Genomic DNA, 19,910 nt, shown 5'->3' on the forward strand with positions numbered 1-19,910 from the left:
TGTCCATCACACAATCATGGCTGTTTTTAATGTAGTGCCGTCTGAGGGCCAGAGGATCAATGTCATCCAATTTTTTTTTTCGGCCTTCTCCCTTTACACAGAGATTTCTCCAGATTCTTTGATTGTTTTGAGGATGGTATGACCTGTAGATGATCATTTTAAAGTCTTTGCAATTTTAAGGAACATAATCTAAAATTGTTGGACAATTTGTTTACGCAGCTTTTCACAGAACCTCTGCCCGTCTTTTCTTTTGAAACCCTCTGACTCTCTAAGATGCTCTTTTTATGACCAATCATGGTACTGACCTGTTGCCAATTAACCTCATTAGTTTCAAAAGGTCCTTCCTTGTTAGGACCGATTCCTTTGCCAGCTTTTTGTTGCCCTGTCCCAACTTTTTTGAGACCTGTTGCTGCCATCAACTTCACAATCACCTGATTTTTTTTTTCTTATAATGGCCGATTGTCTCAGTTTAAACATTTGAAATGTTTTCTACTTTTCTATAATGAGAATTGAGATTGGATGCCTCCAGTATTGGGGGATAGAGGAGTTATTCTGTCCTGATAACCCTTTCCCTGCTGGACAGTGTGAGGCTCACCATTGCTCATAGCTCCGCGCACTCATCATGCGTTCTTCTCTTCTGCTGGCATTTAAAAAGAACTTCTCCCGGCACTGCGCCGGCCTTCCGACCCAGCATCTCCCATTCCACTGAACTCAAGTACAAAGTTACCTGAACCTGCGAGCTGGAGTCGGTTCTTTGCTCAATAAAGCGGAAAGGAGGTTTCGGATCAGGAAGGTCATTCACATTATCACTACATATTTTTTTAGCAGCTCCAAATTCCCTCAGCGCTCCTCCGCCAGAAATCAGACTGGAAGCTCTGCAGTTCCCTAAAAATCTTCACGTCAAAGAGGCACTCCACCTAAAATCGATATTGCAGTGCTAGAAATGTAAACCCTGGATGCTGGAAACTTAAACCCTCTAACAGTGTTCCCAGGTCTGTACACCCGCTGTGCCCATTATGAGGGGTTCCCACCATCCCTGTGCGGAGTTCCCGGGTCTCTACACCCGCTGTGCTCATTATGAGGGGTTCCCACCATCCCTGTGCTGAGTTCCCGGGTCTCTACACCTGCTGTGCTCATTATGAGGGGTTCCCACCATCCCTCTGCTGAGTTCCTGGGTCTGTACACCCGCTGTGCCCATAATGAGGGGTTCCCACCATCCCTGTGCTGAGATCCCGGGTCTGTACACCCACTGTGTCCATTATGAGGGGTTCCCACCATCCCTGTGCTGAGTTCCTGGGTCTGTACACCCGCTGTGCCCATTATGAGGGGTTCCCACCATCCCTGTGCTGAGTTCCTGGGTCTGTACACCCGCTGTGCCCATTATGAGGGGTTCCCACCATCCCTGTGCTGAGTTCCCGGGTCTTTACACCCACTGTGCCCATTATGAGGGGTTCCCACCTTTCCTGTGTGGAGTTCCCGGGTCTGTACACCTTCTGTGCCCATTATGAGGGGTTCCCACCATTCCTGTGCTGAGTTCCCGGGTCTGTATACCCGCTCTGCCTATTATGAGGGGTTCTCTCCATCCCTGTGCTGAGTTCCCGGGTCTGTACACCTTCTGTGCCCATTATGAGGGGTTCCCCCCATCCCCGTGCTGAGTTCCCGGGTCTGTTCACCTTCTGTGCCCATTATGAGGGGTTCCCACCATCCCTGTGCTGAGTTCCCGGGTCTGTACACCTGCTGTGCCCATTATGAGGGGTTCCCACCATCCCTGTGCTGAGTTCCCGGGTCTGTACACGCGCTGTGCCCATTATGAGGGGTTCCTACCATCCCTGTGCTGAGTTCCTAGGTCTGTACACCCACTGTGCCCATTATGAGGGGTTCCCACCATCCCTGTACTGAGTTCCCGGGTCTGTACACCTGCTGTGCCCATTATGAGGGGTTCCCACCATCCCTGTGCTGAGTTCCCGGGTCTGTACACCCGCTGTGCCCATTATGAGGGGTTCCCACCATCCCTGTGCTGAGTTCCCGGGTCTGTACACCCGCTGTGCCCATTATGAGGGGTTCTCACCATCCCTGTGCTGAGTTCCCGGGTCTGTACACCTGCTGTGCCCATTATGAGGGTTCCCACCATCCCTGTGCTGAGTTCCCGGGTCTGTACACCCGCTGTGCCCATTATGAGGGGTTCTCACCATCGTTGTGCCATTTATACACCTTTTCCAGCTTAGTTGGTATTCAGATCCAGGAAAACAAAATAATCAACTGCGTCAAAAGTTTTCTGTTTGCAGGCTCTTGAAGTTTTCTCTGTGAGCATCCAAGAATAGATGTGTAAGTTTTACAAACAATGCTGTGGCTGCAAAAATGTTAGAGTTTGGGCACATTTTTATTCCACAGCCTTCCTACTTCCCCTGAAACTGCCCCCTGGTATCTTCTATTTAAAAAAAAAAAAAAAAAACAAATTATTACACTTTATGATTTTTGATTTTCACTATAGTTACACTTCAATCAATGAGAGGTGCAATATGTGGCTCATCCTTTGGATTTCCTTCCGTCCACCACTAGGGTGCGCCCTCTGCACATCACTTCTCTCCATATGTCTAACGTGTAGTTGCGGCTCTCTTCCTGTAGGTGTCAGAGGAGGAGTACCTTATCCAAGAGCTGCGGAAAATAGAGAGCAGGAAGAAGGAGAGAGAGAAGAAGGCGCAGGACCTGCAGAAACTCATCACTGCCGCCGACACCACCACCGAACTGCGGCGCGCCGAAAGGAAAGCCACCAAGAAGAAACTGCCGCAGAAGAAGGAAAGCGAGAAACCCGTAAGATTTCTTTTTCTTTCTTTTGTTTATTTTCTATGTTTCTATCTGTCGGTGCAGTCATGAGAAAAGAGTCACCAGACTTGGGGCTGCAGAAACTTTTCTTGGTTACTATATAGGAGAAGAGGTTTACCATAGAAGGCAGCGGTCACCTCAATGTCCCTTACCATAGAAGGCAGCGGTCACCTCCAGTGTCCTTTACCATAGAAGCCGGGGTCACCTCAATGTCCTTTACCATAGAAGCCGGGGTCACCTCAATGTCCTTTACCATAGAAGGCAGCGGTCACCTCCAGTGTCCTTTACCATAGAAGCCGGGGTCACCTCAATGTCCTTTACCATAGAAGCCGGGGTCACCTCAGTGTCCTTTACCATAGAAGCCGGGGTCACCTCAATGTCCTTTACCATAGAAGCCGGGGTCACCTCAATGTCCTGTACCATAGCAGGGGGTCACCTCACTGTCCTGTACCATAGCAGCCGGGGTCACCTCGCTGTCCTGTACCATAGCAGCCGGGGTCTCCTCGCTGTCCTGTACCATAGCAGCCGGGGTCTCCTCGCTGTCCTGTACCATAGCAGCCGGGGTCCCCTCAGTGTCCTGTACCATAGCAGCCGGGGTCACCTCGCTGTCCTGTACCATAGCAGCCGGGGTCACCTCGCTGTGCTGTACCATAGCAGCCGGGGTCACCTCACTGTCCTGTACCATAGAAGCCGGGGTCCCCTCAGTGTCCTGTACCATAGCAGCCGGGGTCCCCTCAGTGTCTTGTACCATAGCAGCCGGGGTCCCCTCAGTGTCCTGTACCATAGCAGCCGGGGTCCCCTCAGTGTCCTGTACCATAGCAGCCGGGGTCCCCTCAGTGTCCTGTACCATAGCAGCCGGGGTCCCCTCAGTGTCTTGTACCATAGCAGCCGGGGTCCCCTCAGTGTCCTGTACCATAGCAGCCGGGGTCCCCTCAGTGTCCTGTACCATAGCAGCCGGGGTCCCCTCAGTGTCTTGTACCATAGCAGCCGGGGTCCCCTCAGTGTCCTGTACCATAGCAGCCGGGGTCCCCTCAGTGTCCTGTACCATAGCAGCCGGGGTCCCCTCAGTGTCCTGTACCATAGCAGCCGGGGTCCCCTCAGTGTCTTGTACCATAGCAGCCGGGGTCCCCTCAGTGTCCTGTACCATAGCAGCCGGGGTCCCCTCAGTGTCCTGTACCATAGCAGCCGGGGTCACCCCAGTGTCCTGTACCATAGAAGGCAGGGGTCACCTCCATTGTCCTGTACCATAGAAGGCAGGGGTCACCTCCATTGTCCTGTACCATAGAAGGCAGGGGTCACCTCCATTGTCCTGTACCATAGAAGGCAGGGGTCACCTCAGTGTCCTGTACCATAGAAGGCAGGGGTCACCTCAGTGTCCTGTACCATAGCAGTAGGGGTCACCTCACTGTCCTGTGCCATAGAAGGCAGGGGTCACCTCCATGTCCTGTACCATAGCGGCAGGGGTCACCTCAGTGTCCTGTACCATAGCCAAACGGGATGTGAGAGGAAATCTCTGCAAATTAAGAGAATTCCTTGGAGCCCCCCAGGTCACCAGAACTACTGTCCCCATTGGAAGATTTCCCTTCTATTCCTTTTTTGGGAATAACGCAAAATTTGGGATTTTCTTTCACTTTCACTTTCAATGATAATGGTAAACAGGACAGATTGAGAGGATGAATCTCCTTAACGGGGACACAGACAGCAATAAAACCTGACAGGGGGTCTAATCCCTCCCCCCCTCTATCCAGAACTAATAAAAATGTTGCCTTTAGTTGTACTTTAAAGAGTGACGTGTTTCTGTTTACTCTGCGTAACATCTTTTATATTTCACCAAAAAATTGGGTTATATATATATATAGTGTTTTTGCATTAAAAATAAGTGTCTTTTTAAAGAAAAAAAAATTGCGTTTGAAAAATCGCTGCACAAATATCGTGTGACATAAAACATTGCAGTGATCGCCTTTTTAATCTCTAGTGTGAGAGATTTCACACATTTCTTTCTTTTCACTTTGATGATTATGGCTTCCAGCGAGGGACACCCCAAAATTCAGCATCTCAGAAAATTAGAATATTACACAAAATATTCATATTTTTATATATATATTCATATTTATTTATATATATATGTGTTTTCTGGCGTATAAGACTACTTTTGAACCTCAAAAAAATCGCCCAAAAATGGGGGGTCGTCTTATACGCCGAGTATAATATCTCCAAGATAACCTAAGTATAAGTATTACCAGTAGATGAAAATTAGGGGGGTCGTCTTATACGCCGGAAAATACGGTAAGCATATTTATATAGATATATATTCATATTTTTATATATTTTTTTTTATATATATATATATACATACATATGTATATATAATGTTTGGGGGTTCTTAGCAATATGCTAGCAAAAAAATAAATAGTGATTTTTACATTTACATGTAAATGTCAGAATTGGCCTGGGTGGAAACTGGTTAAAGCACATACATTATGCAATCTCGAGTAAGAGCAATTGAACCAGTGTGAGAAAAACCTTGTATTTTATAACTGTATCTTAAAAATTATTATTAAAAAAAAATGTTTTTTTTTTTTGTAATTTTTTTAAATTAATAATGAGTATTGAAAAAAAAAACAAAGAACACAAAATGGTTCATATAGGTGTGCACAGCAATTGTATCACCATCGTACCTCCATTTATAAACCTCCGCACCCTGAAATATCTGTAGAATCATTTGCAGTACGCCATGATGTGACCTCAGCAGCTATTTCTGATCATTATTGCCGATATCTACACTGGGAATGAGGTTCAATACATAGTTGGATAGTTGGTGGGTTGAATAAAGATGCCGGTCCAGCCAGTACATTTCCCAGACCCAGAGATCTGCTTCATCAGAAGATATAGGATGCGTATCTGTAATATTACATCAAGAAAATTAGTAACAAATATGAATGATTAGATTGCTGCATGCGATAATTCTGCTTACATATATCAAGAAAACTATTCGATCCGTCATTCAATGAACCAAGAAATGGGAAGGATTGAAAATTGCCCAGGAAGATAGAAACACGGCTCATACAGTGGAAGGTCTGGAGGGAGTTCTCCTCGTGGTGAGAGAAGATAAAGTCCTTTTGCTGTGTGAATGGGGTCTGATGTAATTATTCTTATCAGTGACTATTCATATATTTAGGGTAGATTCACACCAGATGCGATGGGACAGCATTGGGCAGCTATTCCAGAGCAGCCCAGCCTCATGGCCAAGGCAAAATGCCTTAATTTTGCACAGAGAAACCCCACTCCTCTTCTTCTTGGCTCCCCCGCTAGCGCTCCAGGCCCCTCCTCTTCGTCAAGAGCCCCTCCCGGAAACCTGCTTTCCATTGGGGTACCCATGCTTGCTCACTCCTGAGCAAGATTCCTGGCCCCTGCAAAATGCCTTGTTGTTCATGTGCCCGGTTCACACTACCCTGCTGCGATGGTGTGCGGGTACCTTGTGCAGAAAGCCCCCACCCCCCTTTGCGGCTTCATTGTGCTCTCGCGTCAGGGACACTAGATTGACCAGCCGGCTCTTTCGCATCTATTGTGTTTCAATAAATACAAGTGCGCCCCCATAGAAAGTGGCTTCCTATGGTGATGCACAGAGAAGACAAGCCCAGGGCATTGGTGGGGGACCCCAGCAGAGGAGGTTTGAGGCCACACTGTGCAATGTATTGGTATCGCCCCCTCATCCCCCCCCCCCCCCCGCATACTCACCTGAGCCCGATCTCGATCCAGTGCTGCAGCGTCTCTCTCCTCCCTATCTGTCTGGAGCGTTATCCACACCATGGAAGGGTAAGTACAATCCCCCCCCCTCTCCCCTTTTAGCGTTTTTTTGGGGTGGACGCAGGTAACCTACAGGAATGGTCAGACCTGCCTGCAGGTTCCCTCCTCCCATTCATAAATCCCTCAGTGAGCTGGGCTTCCCCCACTCCCTTTCCCTCCTGTCTGGGCCCAGAGTCTGGTGGGGGTCCCAGGGCAGAGAATGCAGCGGAGACCCCCTGGGTCTCCCCTGCTATCCCCACTCTGTAAGGGTCCTGGGATAGTGTGTGTCCTGCCCTGGTAGTCTGGAGGGGTCCCAGTGTAGGAGACTCCTAGGGGCATGCCCTATTGTTTGCTAGTTATCGCACTTGAAAAAACGCGTATGCCCTGCGATGCCTCTGCGCATGCTGTGAAACGCATCATTCTATTGGCTGCCCGATTGGTGACGTCACGCAGGTGACTCTGCGTCCCAAGTGGTTGTGAGTAGAGCTGTATCCTGAAGCCACTGGCCGACCTGCCGGACGGTGCCATGGGTGTACAACGCTTCATCCCCTGAACTACTGGCGTGGATCCATACACCTGAAGGCTGACTCCTAATCTCGGATTGTTACATTTCAGATGAGCTTCTTTTCATTGTTCTAATGCTGTTGCCGTTGCAGAGGACGCAGGGAAGATCATGGCAGCATGCTTCAGCGTTTGTTGCTGATGGTGGCTATTTTCCCTTAGTCTGGCTGGTCTCCGGTTGGCGGCCATGTTTGTGAAGCCCGATGATGTCACGGGGGCCATTTTTCCTTAGTCTGGCTGGTCTCCGGTTGGGGACAATGTTTGTGTAGCCCGATGTCACAGGGGCCATTTTCCCTTAGTCCGGGAGACGCTGGAGACGACCAAAACATTGTGGGGATGCCGAAGCTCCTCCTTCTCCTCTTCCTCTTCCTGTGCCCGGAACATATGAACAGGGATGGCGTCCATGGTGATGCTGGGTTTGAATTCGGAGCACTCCTCTGGTTGGTAGGGTGAGTCCTTGGGGGTCCCTGTTATCTCTCTCTCTGCTGATAGGTACCCTGAGCCTTGAGGGGATCCTTTAGTGGTGCCAAAAGATCGTATTTGTACTGCAAGGTCTATCTTTCCTTATGGAGCCTTAGGGTCACATCTCCCCCACTGACCCCCCTCATGGAGGTGGCAGGTCCCTCAGAACTCCAGCTTCGCATAGTTGCACTGACGGTGGTCCTGCAGTCCTTAGTGTCCCGGGTGGAAGCGGTGTGTGGGCAAAGGCCCAGGAGGAAGCATCCCCCCACCTTCACCTACTCAGTTTGTCTCATCTGATTCTGAGCATGATGCCGCCGTGGACGCGGCCCGTCCAGGGGGACATAAAATTAACACCTCCGATAGTGAGGATGATTCCTCCATGGTCGACGCAGCGAATGAAAAACGCGGGTAGACGCACTTATCACTGCAGTGCGTGAGGCTTTAAAGATGGAGGATGCGGCTGATGTAGCCACGGACGTGGCCGTGTCGTTTGATACGCATAGGTCACCTCGTACTCCAAAGGTGTTCCCTTATGTGCTTTATTTTGTAAGGAATGGGAACAACCAAAATTACCCTTTGTGGTCCCCAATTGTTTTGCTGTACGTTACCCTTTTGTGGAGTCACTTTTAAAAAAGGGGACTAGCTCACCAGTGGTGGACCCTCCTGTTTTCAGGTTGAATAAAGCAACCATGATCCCAGTAGAGGAATCCCCGTCCTTTAAGGACCCGGATGACAGGAAAGCAGAGGCTGTGGCACGCAGCATGTTTACTATGGCTGGTTTGGCATTGCGGCCAGTCTTTGCCTCAGCCCTGGTGTCTCAGACCCTAACTGAATGGGCCAATCTTTTAACCGCTTTACTCCCGCTCACATTGGTGCTACTGCGGCAAAGTGGCTCGTTATCGTCCAGCGACGTAGACCTACATCGCTGGACTCTGCCCCTTGTGGGCAGAACGCGCGCGTGCCGCCGGAGGCTCGCTCCCGCTGTATTCAGTCACAGCGGGAGTCAGGCCAGGGGAGAAGTAGCGGCAATCGCCGCTGCTCTTCCCCGATCGTCGGGGATCTAGTCTGGAGATCCGCCTGCTTGTGTAAACAAAGCGGGCGGATCTCCTAAGTGACAGACAGGGTCAGATTGCAGGGTTCACCATAGCTGAACATCCGATCTGTCCCTGTGTCACTCAGTCACCTCCCCCCACACACGTCAGTAAGCACCAGGCATACATCAACCCCTCCCTCTCCAATAAAATTAACCCCTTCCCTGCCAGTGTCATTTTTACAGTGACAGTGCATATTTATAGCACTGATTACTGCAGTAATGTCACTGGTACCCCCAAAGTGTCAAAAATGTCAATCAAGGGTCCGATCTGTCTGCCGCAATGTCGCAGTCCCGCAAAAAAAAATCGCAGATCGCCGCCATTACTAGTTTAAAAAAAAAATGACCGAAATCTTTCCCTTAGTTAGTAAACGCAATAACTTTTGCGCAAACCAATCAAAATACGCTTATTGCGATTTTTTTTTTTTTTTTTTTTAACAAAAATATGTAGCAGAAAACAAATTGGCCTAAAATGATGAAAAATTTTGATTTTTTTTTTAAATTTTTTTGGGGGAATTTCATATAAAAAAAAAGAAAAATATTGTTATTTTTTCAAAATTTTCGCTCCTTTTTTGTTTATAGCGCAAAAAGTAAAAATCGCACAGGTGATCAATTACCACCAAAAGAAAGCTCTGTTTGTGGGAAAAAAAGGACGTAAATTTCATTTGGGTACGGCATTGCATGACCGCACAATTGTCAGTTAAAGTCGCACAGTGCCGAATCGCAAAAAGTGGCCTGGACGTAAGACAGCAAAATCCTCCGGTGGTAAAGTGGTTAAGCCAGGACCTAGGGAGTGAGCAGGTCCCCGCTGCTTATGTTGATTTAGCAGACCAGTTGGTCCATGAGCTGCAGTTTATTTGTAATGCAGCTTTGGGTACAGCTCCTGTGCTCTCCAAACTTTCTGTTTCAGTGGTGGTGATTTAAGCGCGTGCTGTGGCTTAAGAATTGGTCCGCAGACCAAGCCTCTAAGAAAGCACTCATTGATCTGCTCTTTCAAGGCGATCGCCTGTTTGGGGCTACCCTGGATGACATCATTAAGGGTATCACAAGGGGGGAAGAGTACCTTCCTGCCACAGTCAAGGAAAGGGAAGGAGCCTTGTTGCAGACGGGGGCCCTCCTTCTCAGCCCATAGAAAATGTTGTGCTTCTGGGACGGAGAATAAGGGAAATAGATCTTTTAAATCTTTCCCGGGAGGTTCCAAGCAACCTTGGTCTGGTAAGCCTAGAGCTAACTTCTCCGGACCAGCAGACAAGACCCCTTCAGCATGAAGGTTTGCCCTCACCCACTATTGGGGTGGGGAGACATCTTTGCAGGTTTCCAGCCCTGTGCCTTCTTTTGTGAGTGTCAAGGAGATCAGCGAAATTTTTATTTTGGGGGTACCCAGAAAGGGGGGCAAAGTTTGTTCTTTTCAGGTTTCTTAGGTCCTGAGTCTCCTTGTGCAGATTTAATTCCTGCAAAGGTTCAGGTGATGTCCGAACTACCTAAGGTCTCCCCTATCCCTGTCCAGGGAATTGATTTACCTAGGTCAGATTTTAATTCTGACCAGGGTGGTCCTTCCTCTCGACAAATTTCAGCATTCGCCAGCTGCTGTCACACAGACCGTTCTCTCTACCAATTTGCATACAGATTCTGAGTCTGGTGGTAACCACCTTCAAGACAGTTCTGATAGACAGTCCTACATGCAGGTTCTGCTCCACAGGAGGATACCGAAGTTCGTGACGAGGTCACAGGGTCCTCTGACAGATGCCGCAGGCGTCCAAGGGCCACAGTAAGGCCAGTATCATCTTTGGCTCAGGCTTCTTCCACAGTTCCTGCGAGGAATCAACAGTGAGGATCTTCCAATCATCTTGGTGGCCGTAAACATCCCTTGGGGGGCTTCCTCTCAGAGAAGACCAGTTGTCCCAAGGGCTAATCTACCATCCTGCTTTACAGTCGCTGGTTTTAATGGCTTAGCTATATAAAGCCAGGTACTGAGTGATAGAGGTTTGTCTGGATCAGTGATCCCTACTATGGTGAGGAAGCAGTCTTCCAGCAAGATATACCATCGTACGTGGAAAGCGTACATTTCTTGATGTGAGTCGGTTGGCGCTTATCCTTGATCTTTTTCTGTGGCTCGGATCTTAACCTTTCTTCAACAGTGCGTTGATCAGAAGTTGGCCTTGATTACCATCAAGAGCCAGGTGTCTGCCTTGGCAATCTTCTTTCAGCGACCCCTAGCCATGCGCTCTTTAGTTCGTACCTTCATTCAGGGGGTTTGACATGTGGCTCCACCTGTATGGTCTCTTTTGTCACCATGGGATTTAAATTTGGTTTCTCCAGAAACCTTCATTTGAGTATATTCGGGAGATTCCCTTGCCTACGTTATCCCAGAAGGGGATATTCTTGGTGGCTATTACCTCGGCCCGCAGGATATCGGAATTGACGGCATTATCCTGTCGCAGTCCCTATTTGGTGGTCCATAGGGATGAAGTGGTTGTTCATCCCTGTCCATCATTCCTGCCCAAAGTTGTCTCTGATTTCCTTTTGAATGAGGACATTGTGTTGCCTTCCTTGTGTCCCAACAGTAACAGGAAACTGAGGCTACAATTGGCGCAGGCTCACCAAAATTGGACAATTGAAGATTGGAAAAACGTTGCCTGGTCTGACGAGTTTGGATTTCAGCTGCGATGTTCAAATGGTGGGCTCTGAATTTGACGCATGGATTTATCCTGCCTTGTATCACCGGTTCTGGCTGGTGGTGGTGGTGTAATGGTGTGGTGTTCTTGGCACACTTTAGACCCCTTAGTACGAACTGAGCATGGTTTAATCGCCACGGCCTACCTAAATATTGTTGCTGACCACGTCCTTCCTTTTATGACTCCGGTGTCCCCATCTTCTGATGGCTCCTCCCAGCAGGATAATGCACCATGTCACAAAGCTCCAATCATCTCACCACTGGTTTCTTCACCATGACAATGAGGTCACTGTCCTCCAATGGCCTCCACACTCACCACATCTCGTCTAATAGAGCACCTTTGGGATGTGGTGGAACGGGGATTGGCATCATGAATGTGCAGCCGACAAATCTGCAGCAACTGTGTGATGCTATCATGTCACTATGGAGCAAAATCTCTGAGGAAAGTTTCCCGCACCTTGTTGTATCTATGCCACCAAGAATGAAGGCTAAAGGGGGTCCAACCCGCTACTAGCAAGGTGTGAAAAGAAATATATGGTGATGAACAAACTACCCGCGCAAAAGGATATAGAAACAAAAACCAAATGAATGGATAAATAGTGAATAAATAAATTAGTGTAGGAAAATCCTAAAAATAGAAGCTGCAATCAACACGTGATACGTGAAATGTGAAAAAATTAATAATTATTACTAAATAAAAGATTGCACTCAACTAAAACACTAGTGCAGACATCAATATGTGTGCAAAAGTAAATTAATCTGTGCCAAATAAAATATATATATATATATATATATATATATATTTATGAATATATACAAAATTGTATACAAAAAATATATAATATATAAATGGTGAGACAAAATTGATCCAGAAATTTTGTGAATATATAATTAATAAAAAATATCCATAAATAAAAGTCCATAAAGTGACAATGAATATCCGGATAAAGTTGATGAAAGACACTTGGTAGCAATAATACACCTCCACCAGAAAGCAAGGACACCCAGAGTGTATACAAGCTTACCAGATGGAGTGGACTCCTTCAGTTATAGGGGGTCAATAAAGCGGGTGTATATGTAACACCAGGCAACAGGATGGGCACCGACTTCAAATCACTCCAAACGACTTCTCCTCCAATACCAATAAAACTGGGGATGGGCTCCCACACAACGCACCCAGAATGAAAGAAGGGTCTCAATAGTGAAGTACGTAAGGATAAATAAAATTTATTGAAGACGGATGCACTTACATGTGTATACAGCAGTATCAGGGCATTAAAGGATGAAAGTCACGGTCTCTGGGTTAGGAATGCCTTCCGAGTTCCACCGGGAGCCGGAAATGACGTATAGGCGCAGTCACGGTCCTACGTTCCAACGCGTTTCGTCAGCTCGTAATCTGACGTCATCAGGGCCATGGTGACGTTAGATTACGAGCTGACGAAATGCGTTGGAACGTAGGACCGTGACTGCGCCTATACGTCATTTCCGGCTCCCGGTGGAACGCAGTTGAAACGTGGAAGGCGTTCCTAACCCGGAGACCATGACTTTCATCCTTTAATGCCCTGATACTGCTGTATACACATGTAAGTGCATCCGTCTTCAATAAATTTTATTTATCCTTACGTACTTCACTATTGAGACCCTTCTTTCATTCTGGGTGCGTTGTGTAGGAGCCCATCCCCAGTTTTATTGGTATTGGAGGAAAAGTCGTTTGCAGTGATTTGAAGTCGGTGCCCATCCTGTTGCCTGGTGCCTGATGTTACATATACACCCGCTTTATTGACCCCCTATAACTGAAGGAGTCCACTCCATCTGGTAAGCTTGTATACACTCTGGGTGTCCTTGCTTTCTGGTGGAGGTGTATTATTGCTACCAAGTGTCTTTCATCATCTTTATCCGGATATTCATTGTCACTTTATGGACTTTTATTTATGGACATTTTTGATTAATTATATATTCACAAAATTTCTGGATCACTTTTGTCTCACCATTTATATATTATATATTTATTGTATATCATTTTGTGTATATATATATATATATATATAATTTTATTTGGCAGAGATTCATTTATTTTTGCACCCATATTGATGTCTGCACTAGTGTTTTAGTTGAGCGCAATCTTTTATTTAGTAATAATTATTAATTTTTTTACTAGCAAGGTGTGCCTAATAAAGTAGACAATGAGTGTGTGTGTGTATATATATATATATATATATATATATATATAGGGCCAACAGTTTGCACGTCACTTTACAATATCAAAAGGAGACAGTACAGTTACAATATAAAAGGGTTAGGGTGGCCTTGCTCACAGGAGCTTACAATCTAATAGTGTTTATTATCTGATGCCTGTAGTATTCTGGGACTTGCAGTTCTTCATCTGGCCCATATGCTCAGTGTGTAGCACACCAGTGCATTGTCTCATTGCGTGTGCCAGGTTGTCGGGTATTTGTTTTTGCAGATATCTGGAATTAACACCTCGTGCGTGTCTGGAGGCGATGGTTTCCTCCTGATGGGTGCTGGCATAAAATCATTGACAAGTGTCAGGCCGCCCTTGTGCAGCGTGCATGCTAAGAGCCCTCGACGGCCGCTCTGTTTACGCTCAGGGGGCAATCAGGAAACCTTGAATCAATAGCAAGGACGAGGCTGCTCCCCTGAGCTCCCTTTCTGGGTGTTTAATGGCTGCAATCAAACGGCTATCGAGCCAAGTAACTAGGTACCGCTGTAGGGCGTTTGCAGCCTATCGGGGGTTAATCACATCCTTCAGATCTGTCGGAAATGAACGATCAGTTGCATGTGTGTGTGTGTGTAAGACTGCACAGGGCAGATGGGCAATCGCTTTGTCTTGTGCATATATAGCCTGAATGGTGAGTGACGAGGTTGCTTCACTTCTTGTTGTTCAGTCGTTTAGTCGTGTCCGACTCTTCGGGACCTCATGGACCATAGAGTCAGGCTTTTCTGTCCTCCACTGCCTCCCGGAGCTTTCCTAACTTCATGTTCATTGTTTCAGTGACGCTACATTGCATCCGGAAAGTATTCACAGTTCTTCACTTTTTCCACATGTTGTTATGTTACAGCCTTATTCCAAAATGGATTAAATTCATTATTTTCCTCAAAATTCTACAAACAATCCCCCATAATGACAACGTGAGAGAAGTTTGTTTGAAATCTTTGCAAATTTATTAAAAACAAAAAAAATCTCATGTAAATAAATATTCACACCCTTTGCCATGGCACTCAAAAATGGGCTCAGGTGCATCCTGTTTCCACTGATCATCCTTGAGATGTTTCTACAACTTGATTGGAGTCCACCTGTGGTAATTTCAGTTGATTGGACATGATTTGGAAAGGCACACACCTGTCTATAGAAGGTCCCACGGGTAACAGTGCATGTCAGAGCACAAACCAAGCCATGAAGTCCAAGGAATTGTCTGTAGGCCTCGGAGACAGGATTGTATGGAGGCACAGATCTGGGAAAGGGTAAAATGTCTGCAGCATTGAAGGTCCCAATGAGCACAGTGGCCTCCATCATCTAGAAATTGAAGAAGTTTGGAACCACCAGGACTCTTCTTAGAGCGGGCCGCCCGGCCAAACTGAGCGATCGGGGGAGGAGGGCCTTAGTCAGGGAGGTGACCAAGAAACCTGATGGTCACTCTGACAGAGCTCCAGCGTTTCTTTGTGGAGAGAAGAGAACCTTCCAGAAGAACAACCATCTCTGCAGCACTCCAACAATCAGCCCTTTATGGTAGAGTGGCCAGACGAAACTCATCAGTAAAAGTCACATGACAGCCCACCTGGAATTTGCCAAAAGACACCTGAAGGACTCTCAGACCATGAGAAGCAAAATTCTCTGCTCTGATGGAACAAAGATTGAACTCTTTGGCCTGAATGGCGAGCGTCATGTCTGGCACCGCTCATCACCTGGCCAATACCATCCCTACAGTGAAGCATGGTGGTGGCAGCATCATGCTGTGGGGATGTTTTTCAGTGGCAGGAACTGGGAGACTAGTCAAGATGGAGGGAAAGATGAATGCAGCAATGTACAGAGACATCCTTGATGAAAACCTTCTCCAGAGCGCTCTGGACCTCAGACTGAGGTGAAGATTCATCTTCCAAAAGGACAACGACCCTAAGCACACAGCCAAGATAACAAAGGAGTGGCTACGGGACAACTCTGTGAATGTCCTTGAGTGGCCCAGCCAGAGCCCAGACTTGAACCGATTGAACAACTCTGGAGAGATCTGAAAATGGCTGTGCACCGACCCTCCCCATCCAACCTGATGGAGCTTGAGAGGTCCTGCAAAGAAGAATGGGAAAAACTGCCCAAAAATAGGAGTGCCAAGCTTGGAGCATCATACTCAGCTCTGCATTTGATAGAGGGTAGGAGCTGCACAAGTTAAAGTGATTGTAAACCTTGTAAAACAACCTATTTGAACCAGAAGGTGATCGGTGGCTAGGACATAGGGCAGTCCTAGTTACCAATCACTTGCTGGTTAATATGAAAATGTAACCGCTGGCAGCTCCCGCCCTCCATCCAATGCAAAGCTATGCCTCCCGCTCTCCGCTTATTACCATCCTGCCTCCCGCTTTCTGCTTATTACCATTCTGCCTCCGGCTCTCCGTTTTTTACCATCCTGCCTCCACTCTTCGCCTATTACCATCCTGCCTCCCGCTCTTTGCCTGTTACCATCCTGCCTCCCGCTCTTTGCCTGTTACCATCCTGCCTCCCGCTCTTTGCCTGTTACCATCCTGCCTCCCGCTCTTTGCCTGTTACCATCCTGCCTCCCGCTCTTTGCCTGTTACCATCCTGCCTCCCGCTCTTTGCCTGTTACCATCCTGCCTCCCGCTCTTTGCCTGTTACCATCCTGCCTCCCGCTCTTTGCCTGTTACCATCCTGCCTCCCGCTCTTTGCCTGTTACCATCCTGCCTCCCGCTCTTTGCCTGTTACCATCCTGCCTCCCGCTCTTTGCCTGTTACCATCCTGCCTCCCGCTCTTTGCCTGTTACCATCCTGCCTCCCGCTCTTTGCCTGTTACCATCCTGCCTCCCGCTCTTTGCCTGTTACCATCCTGCCTCCCGCTCTTTGCCTGTTACCATCCTGCCTCCCGCTCTTTGCCTGTTACCATCCTGCCTCCCGCTCTTTGCCTGTTACCATCCTGCCTCCCGCTCTTTGCCTGTTACCATCCTGCCTCCCGCTCTTTGCCTGTTGCCATCCTGCCTCCCGCTCTTCGCCTGTTACCATCCTGCCTCCCGCTTTCTGCTTATTAACATCCTGGCTCCCGCTTTCTGCTTATTACCATCTTGCCTCCCGCTCTCCGTTTACCATCCTGCCTCCTGCTCTTCACCTATTACCATCCTTCCTCCCGCTCTTTGCCTGTTACCATCCTGCCTCCCGCTCTTTGCCTGTTACCATCCTGCCTCCCGCTCTTTGCCTGTTACCATCCTGCCTCCCGCTCTTTGCCTGTTACCATCCTGCCTCCCGCTCTTTGCCTGTTACCATCCTGCCTCCCGCTCTTTGCCTGTTACCATCCTGCCTCCCGCTCTTTGCCTGTTACCATCCTGCCTCCCGCTCTTTGCCTGTTACCATCCTGCCTCCCGCTCTTTGCCTGTTACCATCCTGCCTCCCGCTCTTTGCCTGTTACCATCCTGCCTCCCGCTCTTTGCCTGTTACCATCCTGCCTCCCGCTCTTTGCCTGTTACCATCCTGCCTCCCGCTCTTTGCCTGTTACCATCCTGCCTCCCGCTCTTTGCCTGTTACCATCCTGCCTCCCGCTCTTTGCCTGTTACCATCCTGCCTCCCGCTCTTTGCCTGTTACCATCCTGCCTCCCGCTCTTTGCCTGTTACCATCCTGCCTCCCGCTCTTTGCCTGTTACCATCCTGCCTCCCGCTCTTTGCCTGTTACCATCCTGCCTCCCGCTCTTTGCCTGTTACCATCCTGCCTCCCGCTCTTTGCCTGTTACCATCCTGCCTCCCGCTCTTCGCCTGTTACCATCCTGCCTCCCGCTTTCTGCTTATTAACATCCTGGCTCCCGCTTTCTGCTTATTACCATCTTGCCTCCCGCTCTCCGTTTACCATCCTGCCTCCTGCTCTTCACCTATTACCATCCTTCCTCCCGCTCTTCGCCGGTTACCATCCTGCCTCCGACTCTTCGCCGGTTACCATCCTGGCTCCCGCTTTCTGCTTATTACCATCTTGCCTCCCGCTTTCTGCTTATTACCATCTTGCCTCCCGCTCTCCGTTGTTTACCATCCTGCCTCCTGCTCTTCACCTATTACCATCCTGCCTCCCGCTCTCCGCTTATTACCATCCTGCCTCACGCTCTCCGCTCGATCTTCAGAATGAAAACGGCGGAGGCCCGGGTATAGTAGTGGCTCCTAAACGGCACGACCATAGGTCCAGATGGCTCAGTGGCTCAGTCCAGATCCGGACCACAGCCTGCCATTTAGTGATGCCTGGTAAAGAAGATGAGGTTGTGCAGAGTAAATAGATACCGGACATATCCAGCAATAAAATTGTGTGAAATGGGGACAAACTATTCATAGACAGTGCTACAGATCATCAGTTTAGAGTTAACCATGAGTGATGGGCCTAGAATTATCGCTCTCACTCTGTTATGTGCAGTGATCAATAACGTGTAGCGCAATCAACATTTTGTTATGTAGGAGCCCTGACATGCACATACACTATATTGTCAAAAGTATTGGGACACCTGCCTTTTACACGCACATGAACTTTAATAGTAGAGACTGCGAGCCAGGTCTTCTTGTTCAACATCAGTGCCTGACTTCACAAATGCGCTTCTGGAAGAATGGTGAAACATTCCCATAGACACTCCTAAACCTTGTGGACGGCCTTCCCAGAAGAGGCGAAGCTGTTATAGCTGCAAAGGGTGGGCCAACTCAATATTGAACCCTACGGACTAAGACTGGGATGCCATTAACGTTCATGTGTGTGTAAAGGCCGGCGTCCCAATACTTTTGGTAATATAATGTATATCATGAAATGTCTTTCTGTGGGAGTTTTAGTGTCTGCTGTGATTTGCTCCACCTTCTACCTCACATTATATCTCTCCTCTCTATTTCTCCTTTTATCTGTACATTTCTGGGGACGATCTCAGAGTATCTTTCTTACTAACAAATATATTCTATTCTTCCATCACGCCTTTCCTCTCATAGACAATACTTCTTTCTATCTTGTTACTTATCTCATCGTTTTTCTGCGGTATTTCTAACACCGGACTCTTTCTCTCTTCTTATTTTTGTATGAGCAGAAGATAAAAAGAGAAATAGATGTCATTGCAGGTAGAACAATAGAAGAATTGTATAGAATGAGTGTTAGAGATTAAAGGACAGAAGGAAGGAGAGATTGCCCCTTGTCTGGAAGGGACACATGGAGTGTGTGTAATAGTTGGGTTGTTTTATTATTTAATCCATGAAATAAAGGTTACATTGTATGTTATGTGGGTTAGATGTGTGGAAAAGCCTCCTCACATATACAGCAGAGCTGACAATTTCCCTATATAGAGCAATCTTCACGCCTTTGTGTTTGCCTGTGGGAGCCGAGCAGAGCGAAGGTCAGGTGACCCCAGCAGAGCATCCACACTCAGGGCCGCTGATAGGGGGGAACCACCAGTCCTCCTGTAGGGGACCCAGGCACACAGGGGGGCCCCAACAGCACAGGGAATCGGTTCGGTCGGGAGGAGGGGCAATTACTGAAGGAAGCCCTGTGCGGATCTCTGCAGCAGATGAAAGCCAGTTTCTCCCCCTCCTGACGGCTTTCACCTGATGCTGGGAGAGACACAGACACAGGGCATCATTCCTTCTCTGACACCTATCCCCCTCCCTGTTCTGCCTGTTTCTTACATCCCACCCTTTCCGCAGCGCTGCTGGCTTCCCTGTCCTGTAAAAAAAAAACAAATTGTAAAAAAAATATAATAACTAAACATTGTAAAGAAAATTGTAAAATAAAATAATTGTAAAAATTTTTAGCGTGTAAAAAAATAAAAGCTATACATTTTTCTTAATGTAAAAAACAATTAAAAAAGGGCTAATTCACACATTCTCTGTTATGTGCGCGTCCGCAAACAATGATTTTAGTGTATTTTTAGTGAAAATATTGTCTTGATAAATTGGGGGGGGGGTGCTGCCCTCAGAACCTCCCTGCAATAGGCCTACTCCTAGAGAACCTCTAACAAGTAAGCCCTTTTGGGTGAAACACGTTAGGGGGAGGTCCCTAGGCCGGGGACTGTCGCAATGGTAGTTGGCTTCAAATAAATCGTAATCTGTGTGACGTGCAGAGAGTTTTTCTTGTCTTTGAGTGTTGATGTCCTGCTGGGGTCACCTGACCTTCGTTCTGATCAGTTCACAAAGGCAAACTTCCCGCCTTTATTTTTGCCTATTGGAGCCGAACAGAACGAAGGTCAGGTGACCCCAGCAGAGCATCGACACTTGAAGAGAAGAAAGGAAATCTCTGCACACTGATGAGGTCACACGGATTCCCATTTATTTGAA

The 19,910-nt window shown here is 47.8% G+C and overlaps 1 protein-coding gene across 1 annotated transcript in view; it reads left to right on the forward strand.

Moving 5' to 3' along the window:
• DMAP1 (DNA methyltransferase 1 associated protein 1) overlaps positions 1-19,910 on the forward strand; it is a 138,103-nt gene that overhangs the window by 42,175 nt on the left and 76,018 nt on the right. Inside the window, exon 7 of the mRNA XM_082265025.1 lies at positions 2,626-2,811. Within this exon, the coding sequence (XP_082121151.1) occupies positions 2,626-2,811 (186 nt within the window). The remainder of the gene's footprint in view (positions 1-2,625; positions 2,812-19,910) is intronic.

Source organism: Pelophylax lessonae (genome assembly GCF_965119305.1).
Source record: "Pelophylax lessonae genome assembly, chromosome: 8".
NCBI classification, from domain to species: domain Eukaryota; kingdom Metazoa; phylum Chordata; class Amphibia; order Anura; family Ranidae; genus Pelophylax; species Pelophylax lessonae.